This window comes from Odocoileus virginianus, chromosome 3 (genome assembly GCF_023699985.2).
Source record: "Odocoileus virginianus isolate 20LAN1187 ecotype Illinois chromosome 3, Ovbor_1.2, whole genome shotgun sequence".
NCBI classification, from domain to species: Eukaryota; Metazoa; Chordata; class Mammalia; order Artiodactyla; family Cervidae; genus Odocoileus; species Odocoileus virginianus.
In genome coordinates, this window is record NC_069676.1 from 19,697,616 (window position 1) to 19,724,623 (window position 27,008).

At 47.3% G+C, this 27,008-nt stretch overlaps 1 protein-coding gene across 2 annotated transcripts; it reads right to left on the reverse strand.

Moving 5' to 3' along the window:
* Positions 1-975: 975 nt before the first annotated feature.
* LOC110141111 (organic cation/carnitine transporter 2) lies at positions 976-25,480 on the reverse strand. 2 transcript variants are annotated; one of them, XM_020899859.2, is made up of 10 exons: positions 24,819-25,480; positions 18,188-18,291; positions 12,254-12,408; positions 10,852-11,023; positions 9,604-9,730; positions 7,764-7,864; positions 5,706-5,920; positions 4,061-4,243; positions 2,785-2,920; positions 976-2,417 (listed from the first exon to the last, which is right to left on the reverse strand). In XM_020899859.2, exons 1-10 carry the CDS (start codon positions 25,209-25,211, stop codon positions 2,330-2,332), a joined length of 1,674 nt encoding a protein of 557 aa, XP_020755518.2. In that variant the 5' UTR covers positions 25,212-25,480; the 3' UTR covers positions 976-2,329. The 2 variants fall into 2 exon arrangements, with proteins under 2 accessions (XP_020755518.2, XP_070321150.1); XM_070465049.1 differs by lacking the exons at positions 10,852-11,023; positions 12,254-12,408.
* Positions 25,481-27,008: the final 1,528 nt, after the last annotated feature.

Consider the following 27,008-nt stretch of genomic DNA (forward strand, 5'->3'; position numbering starts at 1 on the left):
AAATGAAAATATAGATGTATTTTTCCAAAGTGCTTTTATAGCAATGGCACACAACATAAGGTATATTGTTAGTGCTGAATTGAATCATGCCTCTTTCTGTCACCTTAAAAAGTCCTTTAGGTGGGGAACACATGTACACCCATGGCTGATTCATGTCAATGTATGGCAAGACCCACTACAATATTGTAAAGTAATTAGCCTCCAATTAAAATAAAATTTTTTTAAAAGTCCTTTAGGAAAATAAGTTAAGTGACAAACACCCAGGGGAAAGATTTCTTGTGCTACTTACCACCTCACAAAGACCCTCTGCCCAACATGTTCACCATCATTATTCTAGATATTAAGCAGTCTAATTCTCTTTGGCAAATACTAGGCTTCTGGAATTTAGAAGAATGTTTAGGGAAGTCTGGAGGCAGGAACTATTTGCCAAGAATAGGAAAACATTACAGGGTACACTCCTGTTTTCACTTTGATCTGTGGTAGAAAACTTTTCATTATTTTAAAAATCTGAATTATTCCTCCATTTCCTTTGCTCTGTCTTTCGTATTTCTACAGGCTTCCCTGTGGCTCAGGTGGTATAGAATCTGCCGACAATGTGGGAGACCTGGGTTCAATCCCCGAGTCCAGAAGATCCCCAGGAGAAGGGAACAGCAACCCACTCCACTATTTTTGCCAGGAGAATTTCGAAGAGTTGGACGTGACTGAGCAACTAACTGAGCACACACACACACAACTGCACAGAAGCACCGGTCTTCCGCTCCACTTGCAGGGGAACCCAGGCTAAGACATTTGTGCACAAATTCTGGCTCAGTCCATAGTCAACAGAGCGAGGGTCTCTAGTACACGGGGATTAAATCTTAGCTTTAGAGACCAATTATAAACTTGTTAGAATTAGTCCAAGCTGACACAGAGAAAAGTCACGTGAAGGTGTGGTATGACTTAACAGACTGTGAAAATAAAATTTGTGGGCAGCTATTATTTTAAAAAATCATTTATTAAACATCTTCATTTCCCAAGGCACTTCAGTAGCTTTCACAAAAATACTTTTTTTTTTTAAACCAGGTGAAGCATATGCTCTAGGAGTACCATGGTAACATATTCAGAAAAGAGAAGACAATTTTACACTGAACGCAGAGTATCTCCCAGTGTTAAACCACTGAAGTGAGCAACTCTGAAAGACTGTGAGCACAACTTAACCTTCTTCTTTGTAATTTCTTCCCCATGATTAAGTATCACAAAAGGAACACACACAATGACATCATTTTTGGCACTCAGAGAAGTGCTAGTTTAGCTAAGGCTGGTGAGGCCTTGCAGAGGTGGCAACGGCAAACCATTGCCCGAGTGATTCTGGGTTGAAACGAACAAACAACAAAAGACAAAACCAAGAGGCTAAGGAACCAGCCTTTCCTAAGTCTATTCTGAAGGGCAAATAACTTAAGGAGAAAAAAGACATAACAACAAACAAACAACAAACAAAACACAAACAATCAAAATCCACATTATAGTTTTGGGATAGGAGACAAGTTTGCTTGTCTCTCTCACTGATTTACTTCCTTCAAACCATACGTCAGAAACCATAATAGCTAGGAGACCTGATTCACATAGCAGTGGAAAACAAGTATAGTAGATTCAGTGATGCATCTCTTATGGGCCCAGACAAGCCCGATGCTTTGATCAGATGTAAACAAGTCTACCCAGTAGTCATTCTGAGTGGTTTAAGTGCTCGTAAGTCAATGCACTTGTCTATGTTCTGTATCTGCTCAGTTCCCTCCATATTAAATTCTTCTAGCTTTCCCCAGACCTGTGTTCTCCTGCCCTGGGGAAGCAACAATATCCTTTGTAACTGAGAAAGTATGAGAAATCAAACTTCCTGTGAAATTACTTCTCTTCCTCTAAAGGGCACCACTAGAGGGAAACGGGGGAAAAGATGTTTAGTGGGGTGGGGGTTGGGGAGGGGAGGACTAGACCCTCAGGTCTATCAGAGGCCTTTTTTAGGCAATCTGAAATTAAAACATAAATTTAGCAAATGCCTCTCCTATTTTTCCAAATCCTACTGGTTCCAGTTAGTGGTTAACTTCTTAGAAAGTGCCAAGTCCATCATTGTAATGGTTAGGATTTATCCAAAGTTGTCTGTCAGTAGCCAGAGTCCCTGGAGAAAGGTAGTGTCTAGGACCATAAGCAGCTGAGTTTGGGTGTCCATCCATGAGCAAGGCAGACATGGCATCCATAGAGTCAATAGCAAAGACCTTTGCCACTGAAGGGCCAGTGTCTGCACAAGCCACTTCTGACAAGACAGTCTGTCCTCTTCACTTTCTCACTGGAGGTTGTGTTAGAAGGATGTGCTTTTAAGGACTGTGGGGCTTTCTTCACCATCCTTTAACATCCTTGTGTGGCTTGGAGTTTGCCTGTATTTTATTCTATAAAGACAAATCAAACAAAAGTTAGTAACAAATCTTAGAAAGATTATCTATCAGTTTCAAAACAAACCCCACCCCCGCCATTGCCATAGCTGAGGTTATCTCACTAAAGGGGGGAAAAAAATCATACAGCAGATTCTGAAAGGTTTCTCCTTGTCTCTGTACTATCCCAGAGTTGCTGTTGCTGTGGAGAGATGCATGATGACCTGGTGGTCTAGGTCCAGCCAGAAAGAACAGGCTGTAAGCACCTGGCCACGTCTGATCCTCTTATGGCTAAACTCGTCCATGGCAGTTCTGAGTTTGTGGGGAACTCTCTGCCAGGCCCAGATCTAGCACATTAACTTTGTGAAGAAGGAGGCCTCCTTACCCTTTGACCCTTAGCATCTGGTCAATGGTGTCTGGGAGTGGAATGCCGAAGGTCTCTGGGAGGAACAAGGTGAGGATGGCTGTCAGGATGGTCAGACTCCCCATGAGAATGTAGGGCAGGAAGCGGTCGTAGGCACCTGTGGTGAAGCAGACAGAGTCCCAAGCTGGGGGTGCAATTAGACGTGGTCTCTCCCCCTCCTTTCATGTCCCCGGGACTCTAATGGGTATCACCTGGCTTCTCGGCCTTGGCATCTCCCAGTCTGAGCTGCCATATTGGAATGTGGCACCTAGGCAGGTCACAGAACCCAAGTTGGCACAAACCAGCAGTACCTTGATGCAGGGGAGGGGTGTACACTGGAAAGATAGGGCTGGGACATTTATATTTGTATTTCCTTTCTTTCTTTCTTTTTTTTTTTTTTTTGCTATCCCGTGTGGCATGTGGGATCTCAGTTCCCTGACCAGGGATTGAACCCACGCCCTCTGCAGTGGAATCGCAGAATCTTAACAACTGGGCCGCCAGGGAAGTCCCTCCATTCCTTTTTCCTAATGCTGGATTTCCAAGGAACTCGAGGTACTTATCCAGGGACAGGAATAACTCCTCCACCTCTCCAGACATGTCACAACCCACTCGATTTGTCTTCAGGCCAGGTCACGAGGTGTTTCTGCTTGTCAGATCTTTGCAGCATGTTCACAAAGTGCTCCCAAGGCGGGGCCAACCCTCCCCAGAGATGTGCCAGCTAGGAATGTGCAGGGGGACTGCAGCTGCTGTGAGGAAACAATTCTGAGAAAGATAAAACTGGGGCCCTGTCACATAAGATGCCATAATGCAGATCTTTGCACAGTGTAAAACTGCTGCATTGAGTGCTTCAAGTTACAGAGGTTCTCCGTTCACCAGATCTCTTCAGTGGACATCCTTCCCTCCCTATTCCTACTCCTTTTAAATTCCAAGAAGGAATTTTGCCAATTAAGTACACTGGCTCCCTAAACATGCTGCAATTTCTTAGGACTGGGGAATTACCTTCTCTGACAGAAGGCCTAGGAAGGCTAAAACAGGCACAAAAGCCTCCACTCTTGTCAATTTCAAGCTTGTCTGTAGGTTGTTTTCCACATGAGTGCTTCCACCACAGTGCACCTCAGTAGGAACCTCCCCCGGGCACAGATCCCGTCTTGGCTGCGTGTACACTTGTTTTCCTGTTGAGCAGTCCCTGGCCCGTATTACAGCCGATCAGTGTTTCCACCCCAACCCTCCTGTGTGCGATCTGCCCCGAGGGACTTACCAAGGTAAATGAAGTAGGGAGACAGGATGCTGCCCAGGCGGGACGCTGTGGAGCTGACGCCCACGCCCATGTTCCTGACCACGGTGGGGTACAGCTCGGCCGTGTACACGTAGACCATGGAAAAGGCAGCTGTGACTCCAAACTTACCCACCATCACCAGGACTGTAGCCAAATAATACAGCTCTGGAGAGGCAAAGGGAGGCAAGCAGGAGGAGGCAACAGAGGGTTGTTTTTTGGTTTGTTTTTTGCCTGAAACAGACATATTTTCTCCCTTTCTTTCTGGGAAGGGTTGGGGAGGGAAGTTTCTATAACTTTCTACTGTGGGATAAGGGGCTTATGTCCCTCCAAGTTGCTTACTGAGAGGAGGCTGGGACCGGCAGCTGTGTGAGGACATACTCTTCTCCTCAGCCTTGAGACCACCAGAGTGAGCCCCTCAATAATCCAAACGAAACTTGCTCCCCAGTCACAAAGTCACTAAAAACATGGAACCTCATGCTGCCAGCACTGTGGAATTATCTAAGGATTTGCATATAAATGGGAAGTTCAGTCATAACTCACTTCATGCTATCACTCTACTCAACACTTCACAGACCAGCAGACCTTCAGAAATGACCCTCTGATCTCCCCTGCTTGCTGTGCCAATGAGGACATGCTGCGAGTACCCTGTGGGTCTCCCTGAGATCTGGTGGGAGCCTCCATATACAACCCTGGGCTCCCAGCCACACTATGCAGTGTTGCCAGCCTCAGGGATCCAGAGGTCCCCGATCCATAACAACTCGGGGTACCACCATGGACGTGAGGGTCCATAAACCATTTTGTGAATTTTCAAAGACCTCACACCCTTCTGTAGGATACAAAGACAGTTATACAAATAAACTCCTGCAGCTGGCCTGTGAGAACTGTGCTGTGGACTGACCTTCCCGTTCTCCTCCCCTCACCTCTTACCGTACAGTCCAGGTTCATTACCCTCCTCAGGGTCTTGGCCTTTTTTTTCAGCCTGAAATGTTCTGCTTCTGGACATTTTCCTGGGTTTCTCCATCATTTCATCTGTTGCTACTCAACTGTCCCCTCTTCAGGGACACTGTGACCACTCTATATAAAGCAGCTCTCCACTGTACTTCACCGTCATTATAAAAGGTAACACTGCCTGTACTACGCTAAGCATTTTATTTACTTGTTCGTTTTCTGTTTTCCCAACTGGAACATGAGCTCCAGGAAGGCCTGGGCCCTGCCCAACTAGTTTACTTCTGCTCCTTAGCCCCAAGAACAGCGCCTCCCCCACAGTACATACTGCTCAGCTGCTTATTGAATGAATGAATGAATGACTAAGACGGGGCCAGGCTGAAAAGACACAGGGATGGCTCTCTCCCCTCCCAGAAACAAACACGCACACTTTAGCTTGGGTAGAAGAGTACCATCAACTGCCAGCCCCACATGGCTGCTGCCCCTCCTGCCCCCAAAGCCAGGCCGTGATGACTGTCTCGTCCCGGGAGGTACTTTCTCCTGATTTGTTGGACGAGAACGCAGATATGCAGGCAAGCTGTGACGGCATCACTTCATGCTCTTTACTAATTGGGTGAGACAGTCTGCTAGAAACCGAGTGACTCAGTGGATACCTCAGGCCGCAGACATGTATGGGACCTACCTGGGGGCACGAGCTGCACAAAGAGAAGAACGCTGCCACCTAGGAAGAGGGCCGTGGCCATGGAGTATCGTCGGGGCAGGTGCCGCAGCAGCAGCCAGGCCGACACGTACGCTGGGACTTCAACCACGGCCGAAAGGAAGCAGTTCAAATAGACGTCCCCGTGCAAGTTAGGGGTGTCAAGGGAGAGCCCGAAGTAGCCCACGGATATGGTCATCCTGAAACAGAGTGCCAAGGAAAGCTGGAGAAGCAGCATCCAAGTGCCTCCCTACCTGGGCGACTTTTAAAATATCATTACTGCAGGAAATTCAAAACTATCCTCACCAGGAGGGCAACAGACTTAACCTTGAGTCCTGCTTCTTAGAAACAAAGATAACTTCCCCCAGACCAGGGCACCTTTTGGGTCAGAGCACTTTCAAAGCATTCCAAAGTGTCCCAGCAAAGACATATAAGTCAGATAGATTTCCTGTGTTGGAAAAAAACACCAAGACCCAACAACCTGTCAATAGGCCTTTTGACTTTACAAATCCTAACTGTGTGTGCTCAGCGGTGTCTGACTCTTTGCAACCCCCATGGGCTGCAGCCCACCAGGCTCCTCTGTCCATGGGATTCTCCGTAAGAATACTGGAGTGGGTTGCCATGCCCTCCTCCAGCGGAACTTCCTGATCCAGGGATTGAACCAGTCTTCAGCGTCTTCTTCTTCTCCTGCGTCTTCTGCACTGGCAGGCAGATTCTTTACCACTGAGCCACCCAGGAATCCTAAGCTGAAGCACTCACAAAAGCCTACCTCCCTACTCTCCGAACCTTCCAGATCCAGCAACTGCAGAAGAAGCTCGGAAATGAGTAAAGAGGCAGCTATTAACTGGGGTGCAGTAAAATTGGTGACATAACATAAAATAAGGAACAGTCACTGGTCAAATATTTAGAGAAAGATCCCTGGCAGATCCTCTGGGGCGACGAGCCAAGAGACTGGTCAGAAGCAGTTGATCCCAACCCACCAGACTTGTGAGGAGGAAAGGGAGCTCCCAGTGGGCCATCTGAGTGCCTGTCTCCAGCAGACACTCCCTCTGTTGACGGTCAGCACTTTTTGGCAAACCAGAACAACATGAATCAGATTCTTTCTAACTCATCTGCAGGTAGAAGTCACAGCCATTATAATCAGGGAAGAGGGCTCACACAGGAGTCCCTGGGAAATCCAGAGCAGGTGGAGAGCCCGGGTGAACCTCAGGACTGGTGACTCACTGCAGGCTGGCAAGTCTGTGGTGCAGGCTGAATGCTGGTTTTGTCTGAGGCCGACTCAGGGGTAGTGTGCTGCCCTGAGGGATCCCGGGCCATTCCTTGGAAATGGGTGACTCATAGTACCGCCCAGGGAGTAAACCCAGCTGGTTGCCAAGGCTTGGTGACTCTAGCAATAAGGATTCTGAGATGTAGCCTGCCTTCCTCCCCCACTGCAGGCTCAGGTAGTCACCTGTAATCCCAAGGGTCTGGCCACTGAGCAAACACTCTCTAGGCACTTAGATGTGTTCCTTCTTTCTGGTAAGTCACAAATCCCTGCCTGACACACTTGGGGAGATGCCACATTAGAAGGAACTTGAAGAGCACATGCAGGCCATGGCTCTGCCTCCAGGACAGTCTCCAAACATTCCAGAGAGAAGACTTCCTGCTTCCACATTTTAAGAATGTAACCTAAAGGACGTGGAGTCTTCACTTAGAACTTCTTAAAGACCTCACCAGTCCTCCTCTGTCACCGTCTGATGCACTGTTGACAGGAACAACTAAACTAGGGACCCAACATGAGCAACTCTTCACCTTATGACCCGGAGGGATCTCCACAGATCCCGTTTCTTCCTCAAGAGCCCCCACAACACTTTTCGTACTCCTCTTCTGAGATTCCCTTAAGAACCAGGACATGCCCACTTCTTTAATTGCAAGGCACATCTGTGCCACTTTCTGATGACACAGGCTTTCAATTTTGGTCTGAGACATGTCTGCAAATGTGAAGCCTGAGAGCTGCTGCCAGAAGCTGCGTCTGAAGGCCCCAGGTAGGTCTCACTTACGCACCACAGAATTATGGACATGACGGTGATCATCCGGATGTTCCGAGTTCGGACCAGATCCAGGATGCTGTGGGACTGCTGCTTCTTGGAGCTTAGGTCTTGTAGCTGCGGACAACAGGACAGGGTATGGGAGGGACAGAGGCTTGGAGACTTAGAGACCCCAGAACATACTCGAAACCCTGGCATCTTAGCTTTCTGTGTCTCTGACTTGGGAAGTGGCTCATGTTTCTTGCTTGAAAAGAAGAGTAGGTATAGAGACTGTGTCTTGGGCTGCAGAAGGCTTCACCAGGTCTTGAAAACAAATTAGTGAACAAGAAAGAGGAATAAAAATAAGTGACCAGCCTGTAATGCAACGCAGCCAAGGAGGAGGCCTAAGCCGATGGCTCTCTCTGAGCACCACCCCGAACCCCGTCAATGGCCACATTCCAGGGAGGCCTCTGAGCATTCCTTCCCAAGCCTGGCTCCCAGCCCTCTGGGTCAGAGAGAGAAACTGGCTGTGTAGTTTATTGATATGATATTTTTTAAAGAATTAATGTTTTTTGGTCCTCCTACCATGTAGTTACTGGTCTACTTCCAAGGAAAAAAATTTTCAGATAGAAAAACAGGAAAATTGACCTTGGCTTCACCCAATGTAACTTCCTATGAAATTTGGCACAGCCAAGGACATTAATAAACCACACGTCTAAACACACTGATGTTGCTTTCTTAAGCAAACCCAGCTTTGGAGTCTGTTTTTCCTGAGTTAGCAGTTCAACAAAAGGTCAACTTTTGACCTAACAGATCCCCTGAAATAGCCTCATTTCTATAAAGATGCCGCTGGATTCAGGCGTTCACCAGACTGACCTCTGCAAAGCTACCAAGGCTACCTCACTAGAAGCCTTCCATGCCATCTACCCCTTGCTGAACTCTGACCGAGTCCTTTCTAGGACATGCTGAGTGGGAGCTGGTGCTGGGCCGCTTCTTAACTGTGAGGCTGGCAGGGCTGGCAGTGGCCAGCGGCTTTTTTGCCACCTCTAGTAACTGGTCTCTCTTTCCCAAACCTGAACTCTGCATCGGAAGTCAGACTGGCTCGAACGTGCCTTTGCACACAGCAATATGCTCCTGCTGGCTCTTCTCACAGCCAGGCCCTTGTCTTTGTCAGAGCAGAGACACACTCCAGAACCCCATCAGCCAACAATGACAACGTCTAACCTCTTCTGGGAGCCATGGGACTGAGGAAAACGGCTTGCTACAGACAGGGTGGAAACAGAGGGAACAGGAAAGAGAAGCAAGACCCAGGAATCAGGCAGAGCCAGGAAATTACTCACTGCACGGGAGAACAGGGTTTGCAGGAAGGCGTGAGTTTGGGGGAGGGTGGATATCAAAAAGGACCTGGCTCTAAGACGATACTCAACAACTCCGCACTGGTAGGCGGAAGGAGACAGAACAGTTTTAACTCCAAATCTATTTTTGTTTCATATTTTAGGCAGTGCATTTTTTTTTAAAATTAGAAACTGACCAAGGTATAAGAAACAATGATCTCCCAGAATGCCAACTTCATGGAAGACCATATAAACACATAAAGAGTTTTTATTATGAAAAGTAATGGTTCCACTGTGTGATCACCTAAAAGAGAAGATTTATACAAAGTATGAAAATCTAAAATCCACAGGAAAGGTAAAGGAACTGAGGCAGCTGGCACCTTCTAACTTCTGAATTTTAACAGGACCTGCCTTGGGGGCAGCTGGGCCTTAGGCATGGAGGGGGCTGGGCTGCTGTGTAAAGGGAGGGTTTTGGGGCTGTGTGATGCTGCCCTAAAATTGTGGTCGCCGGGACCCTCCCCCCGGCCCCGGCATGGTGCTCACCTCACTGGAGTCAAAGATGGTTGAAGGTGCAATGATCCCATTGATTTTGGCAGCCCTGTGGATGATCACCTCTGCCTCCTGAAATCGTCCCTGAGAGATGAGCCATCGGGGGGACTCAGGGATGAACCTGGAAGTACAAGAAGCAATCTCACTGAGCCTTCTGTCCCTCAGACCAGGTGGAGCACAAGTAGAGGTGGGAAATGGGGTTTCAGAACCAGAGCGAGGTTTGAGGAATGTTCGATACTTCCGAGCAGAAGCTAAGAGATGCACCATGCTACAGCCAGTGAGTGTGAGCCTCTGATGACACTGAAGTACAGAGAAGTTACAGGGGCCAACACACCCTGATGGGGTTCCTCTCTGGCGGGCCACCTCCCATTTCTGGGGAGTGGTGGTGCCACCTGCTGGAGACTAAGTAAACAGGCACAACATGGGTTCCCGCAGCCTGGCTTCGGTCCTGGGCTGAGCCTGGGGCAGAGGGGAGGAACCTCACCCCTGCTTGCTCCTGGCATCCAAAGAAGCTTCTGCGCTGGCCTCTGACAGCCTCTAGTTTATCCTCATCCCTCCCTCCTTGATTTTTCCAGTTGACCCTCTATAAGGCACTTGGGTGTTCCGAGACTTTGTGGATCTTATTTTCTACCTCACCAGGTGGCCTCTGCCCTTGGGTCATAACCAGGACTCATCTGTGTCTTCTGTGCCCTGTATCTTCTCCCACTGTGCTCTGCAATGCTCTCACATCCGGGTGGGCCAGGGCCCTCACCATCCCCACCTGCAAAGTGGAACTCCCGCCTCAGCCCCTCAGCGGCATTCTCTCTCTTAGTATGGAATAGCCTCCTCTCTACTTGTCCAGCTCTACGTTGGAGGCTAAGATGGAGCCTGGCTTCCTCCATCCTGCTACCTGGAGGGACTCTCACTTACAATGTGCTCCCTCCCCTCTCGGTCAGCAACACCCAACCAGAGCCAGGGCCTAAGCTGTCTTGTCCTTCGGTCTGACAGCTTCCTGGAGGTCATGCTAGACTATCATCTTGCAGCTACTGCTTTTTCCTCTCTGTACGCGCTGATCAACCCAGCACAGGGCTGAGAACAAGTCTGTTGATTTCCTGAGGTTGTTTTGTTTTGGGCTTTTCTGTGGATGGAAAAAACATTCTGAAAGAACACAGGATGTGTGGGTTGCTGCTGCCCCCTAGTGAAAGCCAGACAGAAGACACCAGGGACCCTGGCGGGTACCACCAGGGCACAGGGCACACTCACCACCAGAGCACCGCACACAGCACCCCCGGCACCGTCAGTGCCAGCAGCAGCATCCGCCAGTCTCTGATGAAGTAAGCAAACAGGGGCAGCAGCATGTAGCCAAATGCATAAAATATGCACACGCCTAACGTAGAGAATATAATACGAACTGACTTGCCAAGAATTTCTGTTCCTGTTCAAAACAAGGGAGGAGTCAGGTTAGTAGTTTAATTCTGGTCATTTCCTTATTCATCTTCTCTTGTGTAATTTTCAACATACAGATAAGGGATCAGGCAGAATTATCTCGAAGTTTCCAAGCCTTTGGGAGCGACAGGATTCTGACCACCTGCTGTGGGGACCTCAGGGTTCTCTCCTGAAACTGACATCACTTCCCGAAACCCTATGCTAAAGATGCCATGTGGGGCCTCAAATTTAAATCTTCACTGAGGAAGGCTTCATTAAAGGGGAAGTTGCTTTATAGCCACACGTGCTGACTATTGCACTCTTAAGAAAAATTTTTCCATTAAATGTGAAGAGAAACAAATAATCCTTTCAACAATCAGCCCAAGGAACCCAATGACCCAAAAGTTAGAGTTAGATTCTTCCGAACAGTGCGACTGACAGCTTCTCAGTGAGAGCAGGCCCAAGCCCTGCACTGTGGATTATGAATTAAAACCCTGAAGGTCTCGTGACTAAAGCCCACCCCTATCAATCCATTCTTTTTTTTTTTTTTTTTAAGATTTTTTAAAAAAATGTGGACCATTTTTAAAGTCTTTATTGAATTTTTTACAACATTGCTTCTGTTTTATGTTTTAGGTTTTTTCTTTCCTTTCTTTTTTTTTTTTTTGCCCTATGGGAATGTGGGATCTTAGCTTCACAACCAGGAATTGAACTCTCACGCCCTGCTTTGGAAGGCAAAGTCTTAACCACTGGACCACCAAGGAAGTCCCTCAATTCATTCTTGCCAGTCGATTTCACTAGCCACTGTGTGTTTCAGAAGAGGCAGTTTTCTTCCTTGGTGAGCTTGCCAATCATGGCCCTTGCTCCTCATGTCATGCCTCTCTCTTTCCTTAGCTACCCCAGCCCTGGGAAATGGCAGGCCTTATTTTTTAACAGAAGATGTTTAGGTGAATTCTAGTAAAATGGCCATCAAGTACTAATGAGACCAAGGTGCCACATGTCGGGGGCCAGAGAAGAACTGGAAATCAGCAGTCAGGCTATTGTGCTGCTGGGGACGCAAGGCTAGGTGGGCACTTGGAGGACTCAGTTTCCATGCCTACTAATTGGGTCCACCAAGGATCCCTGGTTGGCATTGCCAGAGACCACCTCCCCGGAGGGACATCACAGCTGTCCCCAGAAAGTGGGTGGTGGGATGATGGTGAAACACAGGATCAAGTACTCAACTCCAAACTGATGGCCATACCCAGGACAAATGCTGCCACATAGTTGGAGATCTGGCCCATGCCTACAAGGAAAAACAGCACGGTAAACATCTCAAAGTTCTTCGAGAAGATCTGCAGGAAGCTGAAGCCTGTCTGCATGCCCATCGTCACAAACAGCACGTTCTTCCGACCAAACCTGGGAAGGAAAGGAGAGTGACAGAGAACCAGCTGGGAGAAGGCAGCAGGAATGGCCCCCCCAAGGGGTCTTTCCCGGGGATCATTCAGGGAGGGGCTGCGGACAGTGCTGTCAGGGCACTTGGTGCGGGGGCCGTCCTGGTCTCTGGGTCCCTGGGCTGTTACCAATGCACAGCCTGGGCACCAGCATTGCCTAAAAGGCAGTGCCAGAGTTGACACAATGATCACAAGGGACTGGAACACATTCATTATACTTAAGTTCATACATTCATAATCAATATTTTTAAAGAGTTGGTTTACTTTGGAGGATAATGGAGAAAAAATTCATTACAGATGAAAACTGTTTAAATAAAGGGGAAGACATTTGTCCTGACTTTTCTATGTAAACTATATGAACAGTAACCAGTAACAGATGAGGGAAAGTATCATTTCATAAAAGTATTCCAACTATTAAATGAAACCAAAGTGATAAAATTAGAATATCATCTTTTTACGACTCCCAGTGAATGAACAGATATGGGCATCATGTTTCAATGACTGCTAACATCATAAAAAGAGACACTTGAACATTGTATGACTCCTATAGTCTTGCCAAAGAGGCTGGATCTGAATCTGATGAAGTCTCTGGATCTAGCTGCAATTTGCAAGAAATGCAGAGAAAAAAGGAATATGTTCAACTGATACCCTCAGCAAAATTCAGACTGGGAAATTCTACAGGTAGAATAGCCCAGGCAGAGAAAAGGATGGAGAACCCCTAGGTTAAAGCAGACTAACAGACGTGTAAAAATTTTTAAGTGAGCAAGACTAAACTTGTGTTTAAGGATGCACATTTGGATGATAAAACTACCAAAACCCCACAGGGAAGTGATTATTATAAGTCAGGCTAGTGTTTACTGATAGGTGAGGGAGGCTATTGTCCTTGGAATGGAACAGATGAGTGGGCCTTCCTGGTGGCCAGCAAAGTTCTATTTCTTGACTTGATGATATTTATATGGTTATTTCCCTGGAATAATTCTTTAAACCTCATTTGTTTTATGTGGTTTTCTATACCTGTGATCAACTTAAAATTTTTTAAAATGTTGGGTTTTTTGGATTTGTTTGGTTTTAAAGACAGTGCTACAAAAAGTAGGAACAAGTCAACCTAGTTCATTCAACCTAGCAGATTCAGCTTGAGTCTGGCCAGGGCTATCAGATACCCATTTTCATTCAATGATTATTTATTTCAACATCTATTATATACTAGTCACTATAAATGTATTTGAATAAGAAAAAAAGACACTGATTCTGCCCTCAAGGAGCTTATAGTGTGTAGTTGGTGAGACAGACAGTAGTCATATTTTAATCACACTGCTCAATGTACGATCACACACTGATACAAGGGCGCTGAAGGATCAGCATCCTGACCCACAAGGGACCCAAGAAGGAACCTGTCCTGGACTGCAGGGAGGGGCTGGGGACTTGGGCATTCAGGGGAGGTCTCCTTGAAGATGGGGCACCAAGATCAGACCCAAAGGTAAAGTAGTTGTTCATAAGAGAGGGTAAGGGAGAGTGAGCAAGCTTTTAATGATATTCACAGTACAGAGGGGGAGGTCAACATTAATCATAGGATAACATCTTTTATTTATTTCTGATAGGCAATATGAAGGCAAGGCACAAGGAACCAGCGTAATAATGTATACCAGACACCCTGAGGAGGTCACCTGTGTGGTCAAGGAAGGCCGTGGCACAGGGGTAGGGGTCTGGGAATGTTTTGCTGTGACTATGAGAAGAGCATGTACAACTACGGTTGGAGGGGCAAGACGAATGCAGGCGAGGGGCAGCTGGTCAGGGGGAGACTGCAGAGGGTGCCAGGGGGCCCGGCTGCACAAGGCCTTCAGCCACGGTAAAGAGTTTGGTGCTTCTCCCCATTACAACAGGGTTTTGTTGTTTTTGATGATACTGGTATCTAGTAAATAAAGGCCAGATATGTTCTAAACATCTGAAAAATGCCCACAATAGTCTCCCACAACAAAGCAGTCTCTGGGGCAAAATGTCAACAGTGCCGAGCTTGAGCAACCCTGGCCTAAAAGGAGACTCCCCTGCATTGTCCTGTAACAATAGTGCGCAGCATGCCAACCAAGGGGTGGGGCCTCCCTACCCTGCTCTCCCCTCCCAACAGCTCCCTGGAGAGTAGTGAAGAGGACAACTCAGGGAGCCCTTCCATTGCAACAGTCCTTGGCAATCTGGGTTTGGGACTCAAAACAGTCACTTTTAAAAAGAAACATTTGTCTGTTTTTATTTATACAGCACATTTGTAAAATACAGAAAAGATCAGCTATATTCTCTGACAGCCACCAGCATTTTTTTTTCTTTATTTTTCTAAATTGAAGTATAGCCAATTTACAATGTTGGGCTAATTTCTGCTGTGCAGCAAAGTGACTCAGTTATATAGATATAGACATTCTTTTTTCCTCCTCTTTTTCCATTACAATTTATCCCAGGAGATTGGATATAGTTTCTTGTGCTATACAGTATCCAATAGGATATTGTTGTTTATCCATTCTAAACATAATAGTTTACATCTACCAACCCCAAACTCCCAATCCATCTCTCCCCACCTCCCTCTCCCTTGGCAACCACAACATTGTTCTCTATGTCTGTGAGTCTGTTACTGTTTTGCAGATAGGTTCATTTGTGTCATATTTTAGATTCCACATATAAGTGATATTGTATGGTATTTGTCTTCCATTTTCTGACTTACTTCATTTAATATGACAATATCTAGTTTTATCCATGATGCCGCTAATGGCATTATTTTGTTCTATTTTTATGGCTGAGTAGAATTCCATTGTACATATGTCCCAGATCCTCTTTATTCATTCATCTACCGATGACCACTTAGCTTGTTTCCATGTCTTTGCTATCATGAACAGTGCTACTATGAATATAGGAGTGTACGTACCTTTTTGAATTACAGTTTTGTCCAGGAGTGTGACTGTTGGTCATGTGGTAGTTCTACTTTTAGCTTTCTGAGAAACCGCCACACTGTTCTCCATAGTGGCTGCATCAACTTACATTCCTACCAACAATGTAGGAGGGTTCCCTTTTCTCCACACCCCCTTCAGCACTTTTTTTTTTTCCTTTCCCAGCAATTGTTATTTGGAGACTTTTTAATGATGGCCTTCTGACTGATATGAGGTGATACTTGTCACTGTAGTTTTGATTTGCAAGAAAGGCTCACTTTTAAAATCTGTCAACAAAGGGTTAAACACACATGTCCACAAAAATAAGAAATATCAGCTACTTCTTCCCAGGGTTGTGCCTCCCTTATAATTCTGCACCTAAAGGTAACTCAGTGACATCAGATAAAACACTTTGGCAACCCAGGATTATTTTATTGCTCTTGACTTTTAGGCTTATTCATATTCCTGAAAGGAGTCCTATATTAAAAAGTTACTGTTGCTATCACAGGCAACACTGGAGGGCATAAACGTATTGCTCTAAGGCAATCTGTTAGGCTTAGGTTTTTGACCTGGCTCACTTAGGAGAAAACTGCCCACCCCGCAGAGCCCTGGGGCCGCCTAAGGTGGTGCAGACAAGCTTGAGGGGTGGTACAAGGAGCTAAAGGCAGGTGCTGCAGCCAAAACAGTCACATTTTTGGCTATTTCATTTACTGGACTTAAAGGATCCTACTTAAAAGAAGAAGTCTGCTGGCAAAAAAATTTTTTTAAAGGTTTGAGAAGTACTCTACTAGCCCTTCTGAAGAATAAGGTAGTCTTCAACACAGTCACTAACTTTGTTTCTATTGTTTCCTTGGGAGCAGATCTTTTGAAACTTAAACCCTTTCCTCAGATAATCATGGTCTTACATGGTCATCAGACCATGGGCACCTAGAAGAGTAGTTCACAGCAAACAGAGGATCAGGACTCTCTGGCCCAGAATCCTAGCCCTGCCACTTGCCAGCTGTGTGACTTGGGGCAAGTCACCTAATTCCTCTGGGCTTCATTTTTCCCATCTGTAAAATGAGAAGACTAATACTTCTTGCATCATAGGGTTACAAAGATTAAATTATTTGTTGTTTATTTGTACAGTACGTGTAAGAGTGAATGGCACATATTAGAAGCTCCACATGTATGTATTTATTATCTATTTATTCATTTACTTTGACTGTGCTGTGCAGCTTATGGGATCTTGGTTCCCTGCCCCGACTAGGAACTGAACCTGTGACCTTGGCAATGAAGGTGCAGAGCCCTAACCATTGGACCCCTGGGGAATTCTCAGATGCTCTGTGTTAATTAGGTAAATGTAAGTAACTAACTGATGCTTGCTGTAGATTAAGAGTTCTCTTGGGTGGGGTAGCTGAGTCATACAGTCAGTGTATATTCACCTTCAGTAAATACTGCTATCCTCTAAGTGTATTTATAAAGGAAAAACAGGAAAAAAAAGTTTCATTGAAGTATGTATTTAAGTATGTAAATGTTGAGATATCTTAATTCCCCACCCCCAGTAGGAATTGAACCTGTGAGCTTGGGAATGAAAGCATGGAGTCCTAACCACTGGACTACCAAGGAATTCTCAGATTCTCTATGTTTATTAAATAAATGTAAGTAACTAACTGATACTTGCTGCTAGGTTAAGAGTCTGGGGAAGCAAAGGCCTTTCCCCTAAAGGAGCAAGTGTCTCAGGCTCATCTAAAATCAACAGTCAGTGCTCACAGCCTACTTAACTCTTTAATGCTTACAGGTGACTGCGGGAATTTGTCCCTTTCAAAAATCACTAGATGACACACCGGAAAAGACAAATCTAGTGAAAAATGCACATATTTCTTATGAGGAAAGACTTCTCAGGTAAAGATATTAATCCATAGATGCAACATGCCCAAACATCCCTCTGCATGAAAGCTACAGGGTAAAATGGCTATGTTCTCAAAGCAGGATGACATCCTCAGCCTGAACCTATGAGAGACTCCCCCTGCTGGGAGGATGCTGGGACTCCTCTCCACGGGGTGATCCAGTGTGGCCAAGGACGTTGCTGAAGGCTATTCTCCTTGCCACAGGCTTCTCTCACAGACCCTGAAGTCCTGAGATAGAAAGATACAATATCATAAACCCCTCTGTGAATATTGTGGCAACTCTGGAACTGTCTCCAGAAAAAAGCTCGCATACAATCTCTAAAATTTTGTAGGTAATCTCCAGAGGAGATGAACGCCCTAAGCCCCAGACCTTGAGTCAAGAGCCCTGGAATTATACAAATCACCTGCTTATAGGTTGAAACAGCACACTTCCTGATTGCTGTGAAGTACCATAAATAATAACCACAAGCCTGTTAGCTAAAGGGAATCAGCCCTGTGGACGTAAGAGTTCTGCCCATCACACTGCCATTGGCCAGTGAGACCTCCTCTTACTTTGAGGAAAGAGTGATGGTTTTCGGGAACACAGAGGCAACTGTCTATGGAATGCCCTAAGATCTACAATACAGCTCATGTGCTTGTATGTGGTGTCTCCCTCTCCTAATGCGTGAAGACACCAAAGAGTTATGCTTACCTAGGGAAGGCCAGCCAGGCGCCACAGAAGTGAATCAAGGCATATTTTCTGGTCAACTGGATCATGGATACACTCAGCTGAGGTGGTTTTGCTCAGCAAGCATCAGTGAGAGGAGGCCGCTGACTCTCCTTACCTGGAATGGAGCCTATGGTATCGATGTGCCTGCCCCCTTTTCAGACAGACAGCCCAGGTTGAAAGAACACTACCTGGCTCTGGCTGGGGTCCCCAGCAGCTGCAGCAGACAGATACCCACCTTACCTGTCTGAGAGCTGCCCGGAAATGAAGGAGCCCATCAGCACACCCACGAAAAACAAGGAGATTGTGAGCGGGGCCTTCCAGTCGTCCTCACATACCAGGTTCCACTGAAAGAGGAGAGAGGGATGTATTACTTCTTTTTAAAAATTCTGTAAATGTCCGGCTTCTTGGAAAATGAAATCAGAACATCCCATATCCATGGCACGCTCTGTTTACATGACCGCAAGGGTGTGTGAGCTCACTAAGGCAGGTGATGGCCCATCAGGCAGCAAGGCATGGCACAGGCTTCCCCTCAATGGGGAGACTGGCCATCTTGTTTTTTTTCACAGCTTTTAGCCTCACTGTTTTCTTATCAGTTTCAGGAGGGGAGACAGGCAGGGAGTAGGTAGTCTGCCCACGTGCCAACCCAGGAGGAAGGGCGAGGCTTAATATGGTCGCTTCTAAGGATCTGGGCTCAGGCTGGGACTGTGGGTGGAGCAGGCAACCTCTCAGTGGGGCTCAGGCCATTGGCAGGGATGGCATGAGTGTTTCTGGAGCAGGGCTCTGCAGCTCCAAGGGTCAAGGCATCCAGCAAGGAAATGCAGCCAGAAGGCCTAGTATGCACCTTCTGGATCTGTTCCTCCAGCTCTGCTCAGGTCCTGACTCTGGGCCAATGACCCCTGGCTTCTTCTGCTGACATTTAGAGCTGTTATCCCTGATGCTGTGCCAATGTAAGGCCCGATTACAGCCAAGAGCTCTGAGCTGGGAGCCAAAAAGCTGGGTTGTAGCTTCTACTCTGTTAACTAGCTACCAACCCCATCTTGCCTTAATCTCCCCATTTATGAAATAGTGATTGGGGGAGGGAACAGGTTACAGTGCTTGAGGTTCCTGGAACCTGGTATAGAGCTGCAACCATAGTTGGCATGGGAAGAGATCTGCGGGCACGGAGAAGCACTGAACACTCACACATGAGATTGCTCCAGCCTAACAAGGGCCAAGAGAAGGATGAGAAACCAAAATAGGAAGTTTGCTGGTTCCCAGAAAAATGTTTCCCAGAACAGAGAGATGGTGCTCTGTAATAACCAAGAAGGCCACCTTCCAGGGAATTCAGCCCCTTGCTTGCCCGGTGACAGGCTGCAGGCCTGTCCTCCATGGATCCTGTTGGCTCCTGGGGAGTGCGTGGCTTCCAAGAAGAAAGCATCTCTTCCAGGTCAAGGTCAGAGGGAAAAACAAGTCTGCCTCTCAGCCCTGCTGGGCAGTGCATGCAGAAAGCCTCCAGGCACCTCAGAATGGGTAGGAGGGCAGCCCTCAGGATGGATCAAGAACCCCTGCAGAAGACGATAAGGATCACTAAGCCGCAAGCTGGCTCTCCACTCGGAAGCAAGCCTGCGCCTTGGATGGACTGAGAATGGGTGGTGATCCCCATTCCAGGGAAGAGTTGGGAGTCACCAACTCTAAAGTCTAGAGGAAGCCCAGACTAGCAGGGGACAAGGAGCACTAAGGCCCAAACGTTCAGGCAACGGCAGCCTTCTCATCTCTGCAGTCTCAGAGGTGCCAGCACCCCGATACCATCTTCCTTCTAGGAGGGTGTGTGCTCCTAGGGCAGCTGCCATCCAGACACGGCTGCTGAAGTCAGGATAGGAGTGGCAGGGAGTTAGAGCTGAGGGACTCAGTGAGGGGGTGCCAGCCTCTAGGTGTTAGAGCTTCAGGGCCAGATTATGGTTATGGCCACAACTGAATATGATGGATCTATTCCCAGCTAGCAGGCACTATTTTTGTAGTGACAAGAGATTTTAAGAGAGACTGAATAGAGTCATTAGCTGCTTCTCAATAGGTCTCTCATGAGAGCTGGGGTCTGATATAGCTGAGCCAGACTAGAAGTCCAGAGGGGCTTTTTCAATGAGTTCTGGAGTGGAACCTCTAACCCCCCACCTCATGTCGGGTCTCCCAGTATAGGCTTCTAAGGACTTCTCAACTGGCAAGGCCAGATGCTACCTGAAACCAGGTCAAACAATGCTCTGCAGGAGATGAGGTGACTGTAGTGCTCCTCATGTGGACCCCCAGAGCATCTCTCCAGCTCCAGCAGCCTCAACCCCACCACTTGGTTCAGTGTCCTTACTCTGGGCAAGCGTGTAACTACCTTAAGTAACTGGGCTCTCCATCTACTACCGACATTTCTTAACAATTCTCATGGCCTGGCTCTGGGCCCTCCAAAAGCAAGCATGGGTTAACAGTTCCTTCCTGCTGGCCAAAGGGGCCTGTATATAGGGTCAGGAAAGGTACTAGGTTTCAAAAAATGAACAGAAGGCAAGCACAGACTAGGTTCCACCCAGCCAACCCAACCACCCACCTGGCAACCACCAGATGGACTGTAGCAGGCTCTAGGATTTGGCCTGACCCCCCTGAGGAGGAGTGGGATGAGAGGCCCATAGAGTCCAGGTTATGACCCAAGGTTTGCTGTCTTTACAGCAAAAATAATCTAGTATTTCTCTACTGAGTTCCTGGCTTGGCAGCCGTGACTAAGGCAGCTACAGATCTGCTCACTGAAGAAGCCACCTGGTATGAAGGATGAACTGTACTGGCTGATGATAATAGGTATTAATCTTAAAACTAAATGTGTAGGCTTAAGATTTATGTCATGAGCCTAGCATCATTACCCCTCAGCTGGGTGAGCTATAAAAGCAGGAGCAAACTGAGGGAAAAAAAAAAAAATCTGACAGTAACCCTGGCAAGGGGCCTAGGCTTGCTACCCTTTCTGGTTAGAAATGTGCCTTTCGAGTGGTGATAGCTTCTTGGAGATAGCTTATGTATATATAAAGCTTTTAAAATTACATACTATAGTTAGGCACAGTTTGTTTTATGTAATTTATACCTCAATAAAGCTGTTTAAATTTTTAAAAAGAAAGAGAACTGTGTCTCTTGAACGCAGTATGTAATTGGTGCTACTTCTCAGTTATGGGAAGTACAGAGATGATGTATTTCCCTGGGACTAAATGTTCTTACCTGTGAGTTAACTGGAAGAAAACAGTGATAGAGCCTGTGCCCACAGGGCAGAAGCTCTTCCCTGAGATGTACCCAGCCTGACCGCATCAGTGGTCAAACACACTGGTAAGCACTACCTGTTACTGAAGGCCATGCAGTCCTACACACATTTCATCCTGCCTCCTGTTGCAGTTAATGGTGAATCCTTGGCCCAAGGCTGTCAGGGCAAGGAGAATTTGCAACCACATCCTCTAAAAGCCTGGCAGAGCCCTGCAGCAGAGAGACTCAGTACCTGTTTGATACCTAGGTGAGTGAGTGACTTGATGGATAAAGGACTGTTAACCTTCCAAACCATACTATCCCTTGGGTTTCGTCCTTGGGTTTAGCTGCCCAAAGCCCAGACGAACCCTGAACTTCATTCTCAAGAACAGATTATTTTCCTTTCTCCCTCATCCCTTCTCTGTGTCAACTGTCAGAACTTTGACCCAGGGTGTTGGTTCTCAGCTAGCTAGTCTCAGTCTGACCGCTCATGGTCAGATGGGTCTGCTGTGACTGTATGTACACAGGGGCCCTCGTGGATTTGCCATGAGCTGCAGGGGCAGGGAAAAGGGTCTGCACTTCCCTAGAGTGAGGCGAGTCAGAAAGGCAGAGCAGTGAGGCACTGGCTCCGGGTCTCTTTGGTCTCCCCACCCTAGAGTCAGCCCGGGGCCTGCCTCCCCAGTTGATGTAGCCTTTTCTTTAGGTGGATGTGGAGATAACAGTGGGTGCCCTCCTATTTTCTAAGACTATACACTCATGAGATAAGGCTGATGGAAAAGCTGGTCGACAAAAAGAGGCTTTCCAGGACAACAGGGAGTGAGTAAGAGTGCTGCCAAGGGCCGGGACAGGGGGCTTCTGGGAAGAAGAGACTGGCAAGGGGCAAGGGGCCACAGAGAACTGCTGGATTTTTGGCTGAAGAGACCCTAACTCATGAGTGCTGGAGTACCTAGACATTTCCAAAGGAAAACTCTACAGCCACAGGCTGTGCTATGGCAATACCAAAAGGCAGGTGACCCAGGCAGCCTGAAAAATCACCCATGCTCCCAGAGAAGGAGGCGGTGCTGGGCCAAGGAACATAGAGGGATTGGAGTGGCTCCACTGCACAATGGAGCGGCCGATGCCCCGGCGCCCCTGGGGTGACTGAGGGCTACAGAAGGGCTCAGCCTAGAAGCTCCCGAACCACTAACCTATTCCAGAAACATGGGAGAACAACCTCTTTCACCTCATAAACAGTGTCCCCTCCTTTCTGCCACTCCCAGCACCTTGTTGCAGATCCACACAGGCACAAGCACCAGTCTCTGGAGTGGGGGATTATGTTTACTTTGAAATATTCCACTTAATGATTTTTGACCACCCCTGAGTTTCTCTACTATGAGTTAAACCTGTCCTTTTCTTCTTCAGTTCTCCCACGGTGGAGAAGATTTCAAAATGATTCATTAATCCATTCAACAAAAATGTTCCTGAGCACTCAATCTGCATCCAGCATCAATGTCAGGACTTGCAAGATATAAGTGCACCACAAAGTTTAGTACTATGTGTGTGCTCGTCAACTCCAACAAAGAAAAAAAAAAATCAAACATGAAACTGGGGGTTTTCATCTTCTGCTGAAAAACATGAATAGGAATTCCATACCAGCATACTTACAAATACCTCTAGGCATGATTTGGGGCAGAGGGCAGGCTTGAAGACATTTAACAGGCACAGGACTAGCTGCAGTGGTCAGCCGGGCAGGTCTGATTGAAAGAAAAGGGGCCTTAGAAAAATGGAGCCATCAGAATGTTAATGTAACAGCTTCCAACAGTGACTGTTCACCAGAGGAGAATGAGCAGCCTTGAATCTAAAAGTCTGGCATACCAGCATCCTCAAACAAAGAGCTAAGTAATGTTATTAATCTTCCCTCCCTGCAAACACTGACAACCTGGAAGTAGGTGAAAGGGCACAGCGATCTTACGAAACTGTTTAGACAGCTAAAGAAACAGCTGAAACATATAAAAGGAAAGGCTGATATTGGTAGCAACATAGCTCAAGGACTCTTCTGGAACAGTCTGCCTTTGGGAGCTCATCAATGCCATCACTGCTCTCAGCCAAAGGTAGGATGGGGGCAGCAAAGAAAGAGCAAATGATTCGAGTAAGTCAGAAACATTAGGGGTTAGGGCAAAGTCTTAAGAAATGCCACGAGCTGCTTCTGACGTCACTGCCTTCTTCTGCAGGCAGCCAGATGCAGAATTTGCAGGGACTTCTAAGTCATGGAGTATGGCTTCCCCTCCATGGTCTTTGCCTGCAATCTGAGGGACAGCCTCTACTTTCACAATGCTCACTGGCTTCCAGGAGGGTGACAGACTCACTTGGGAGGCTAGGATCAAGGATTTGTGATGACTGGAGGTTTTAACGCTCCGTGCCCTCTTCAGCCACAGATCACAGTCAACTACCTCCAAGCAGTGCCTGTTCTCTCAAGCAGCAATGCCTGAGGACACTGGAATGGTGTCACTTGCTGAGATCCCAGTGGGGCTCTTCTCACAGTCCTACTACACACATGTGGACTAAGGAGGCACAGATTCTGGGGACATCAAATGTCCAAATATACAAAAAACAACACACACACACGTTTGTTGTGGCAGCACTCAGACTACCTTGAAGGGTGACAACCCGCAGAAGCAACACACACACACAGTCTCCATGTAAGCCTCCTTGCGGCTCCAGTAGGGTTTGATGCCACACCAGAAACTATGGACCATTCCCTTCAGCCTCTTCCCTGTGAATTCTGACCTTATGCCAGGTTGTTTCTTGATGTTCCAGACTTTGTCTCTGTTGATCTATACACCCCAGACTCATCGACAAGCCTCCTTCTCCAAGAAGCCTTCCCTACTCCTCAAACCCCTGTTCCTGACACCCAGTGAACCTGGGCACCAGAGGGTCTACCAAGAAGTGCTCTTTTTAATGTCCTGCTTGCTCAGTTCTGCTGAGACTACACAGAGTCAGAGTGCCAGAGCTGGAGTAAGATGCAAAGCAGAACTACATGCATCCATAAATATCACATCATACATCCAGCTTTAATGACTACAAGGTCACCAGGGATAGAAAAGGCCGCCCAAAAGGAAAATCCAAGGGGCTGGGGAATGAGAAAGGTTTTCACCCTGCTTCCGATGAACTAAGGCTGTATGCTTTAACTAAATCTGGCTAAAGACATTTATACCCTAAAACATTCCAGGTTAAGAAGTCACTCCAAATGGATCTTCAGATGCACAGAATCCTAAAAGACTAATGATAACTGACCATGAGTAAAACGTAAACAATTTTTTTTATGAGGAATGACTTTGACTACTCAGTATCTTGGAGTATTTACAAGGAATTGCCAGGGCCTTCTTGACTTCCTCTCCAAGGTAGCTAACAAGGATGGGTGGCCAGACTGAGAACCGTGCTGCGATGGCCATGATCTCTCTGGAAGTCACCACGAAAAGTGCTCCAGAGCCACCTGGCTGGAGGATGTCCAGGATCACCAGTATGTAGTGAGTCCGCGGAGAGGGAGTGACAGCATCCAGCACGCACCTTGGCGGGTGGAGTACGCGACTTTAAAGACAGTGAAGGTCCTGCCTACGCCTAGGTCTCAGGCCCTGGGCGCGGAGCTGGTACCCACCTCGGTGACGATGGTGGACAGGTAGATGTCCTGGCTGAACTCCCAGCCATCCAGGCAGCCCTCCTGCTCCAGCTGCTCCAGGTCCACATCGAGCCCCGGCTCCAGCCCGAGCGCCGAGAAGTTGACGATCGTAGCGAGTCGGTAGCGACGGCAGCTCTGAAGTACCTCGCGGCCGTCCTGCAGCCGCACCGGGACACTGTGGTTGCGCCACGCGCTGCTCAGGTTCGCGGTGTCCGGCACCCGGCAGTGGTGTTCCGGGGTCGCCGTTAAGAACACGGACGATAGGCCATTGAAGCCGTTGGGGATGATGCTGGCGCTGAGCAGGAAGAAGATGAGGCGCTGAAAGGGCCCCCACTCGCCCAGGAAGGCGGTCACTTCGTCGTAGTCCTGCATGCCGACTTCAGCTGCCGGCGCGCGGCGCGGTGCCCGCGGCCCGGAGTCGGAGGACGCGGCGGCGCGCGGGGGCGGAGCGTAGCGAGCGTGCGCGCGTGCGCGGCGAATCCCCACAGCGGGGCCGAGCAAGGGTCGGAGCTTGGGGACTGTTCGCTGACTGAACAGGTTCGCAAGCTCCTTCCGCCGCCGCGGCCGAAGCGACTGGCCTTACATAGCGCGCGAGGCCGGGGCGGGCTCTGGGCCTGAGCCGCCCAGCCCGCCCAGCCCGCCGGTGGTGCGGCGCCGACGTGGGTGGAGCTGGACCGCGCGTGACGACGGGGGGCGGGCCCGGGCCGCCGGGCGCACCTGGAGCTGCGGCTGGTCGCTGCCCTCGGGCGCGCTCGGTCTCCGCTGGCCTCCGTGGGCCAAGCCCTGAGGTTACAGCCGAAGGAGCCCTGGCTGGGCTGAGGAAGGCCGTGAGACTTGTGACCTCGCCGGCGTCTGAGGCCAAGCTTGCTGGCCCAGCGCGGAGCCCGGGGAGCGCCCGAGTGGGTGAGCCGGCAGCTAGGCTCAGGTATTAAAAATACTTCAGCGTCCCTTCCCCCGACCCCTTCTTTTACAGAGGCCTAAAGGGGTAGGTGACTAGCCCAGGGTCTCGTAGTTAGTATATGCCCTTGACACCGCCCATTTCTGTAAAAGAAACCGTGATTATTTTGAAACTGGAACCGTTAACTACCCCAGTGGAGAGACTGGGAATAAGCACTTAATTCTAATCCACATGCCCTTTTCACATTGTGGTCTGTAACAAGCCCTTTTTGTTGTCCTTTAACTTGTTCAAGCAAATGTAAAATTTTAACTTAAGGGTTATTGAGGATCTCAGTCTAGGATTAAATGTTCCTCAGATCAGTTATTTCTGCAGAGTTAAGAGTTGAAGGGTAATTTTTAAAAGCAACTACGTGATTCTAAAGCTTCACTGTCCAATAGAATATGTAGCTACATTTGTAATTTAAAGTTTTCTAGTAGTCATATTAAGTCCAGATCTAGCAGGTAAAAGTGTAGGACACCCAGTTAAAATTTGAATTTCTTATATACAAGAAAAATTTTTTTGACCAAACCATGAATCCTGTGGAATCTTAGTTCCAGATCAGGGGATTGAACCTCTAGCTACGGCAGTGAAAGCTGGAAATCCTAAGCTTTGGACCACTAGAGAACTCGCAAACGATGAATAATTTTATACTAATAAAATGTGCACAGGGACATATGAAATTCAAATGTATTGTGTACAGCAAACCTACATAATAAAGTCAAAAGAAATGGGGGAAATTAATAACATATTTATTTAATCCAATATACCCATAACATATTTCATAGTGTAATCAATATAAAAATTATTGTAATAGTTTACACTTTTACATAAGATCTTTTTATAATTTTCATACTAAATCATAAGAATCTAGTGTGTGATTTTATAGCACATTTCAGTTTGGATTAGCCAAACTTTAAGAGCTCAGTAGCCGCATGTAGCTTATGGGCTATTTTATTGGACAGCGCTGTTCTAAGGCCTTTAAGAATTAGGGTTGTTAAATTTAACATTGGGGCATTTTCCTTTTTGTAATAATAGTGGCTTAGTGATAGAGAACTAAACTTTCACTTTTAAATATAACCTGTTGGATAAACCAATTGTGATGGATTCTACATTGAAAATAAAAAAAAGAGGAGAAGCTATCCTTGCCAGGATGTTTTACACAAAGAAACATTTCCATAAAATGCAAGGATTTTTAAAAAATTAGGCTCAAATTCTTAATACAGGTTTTAGTC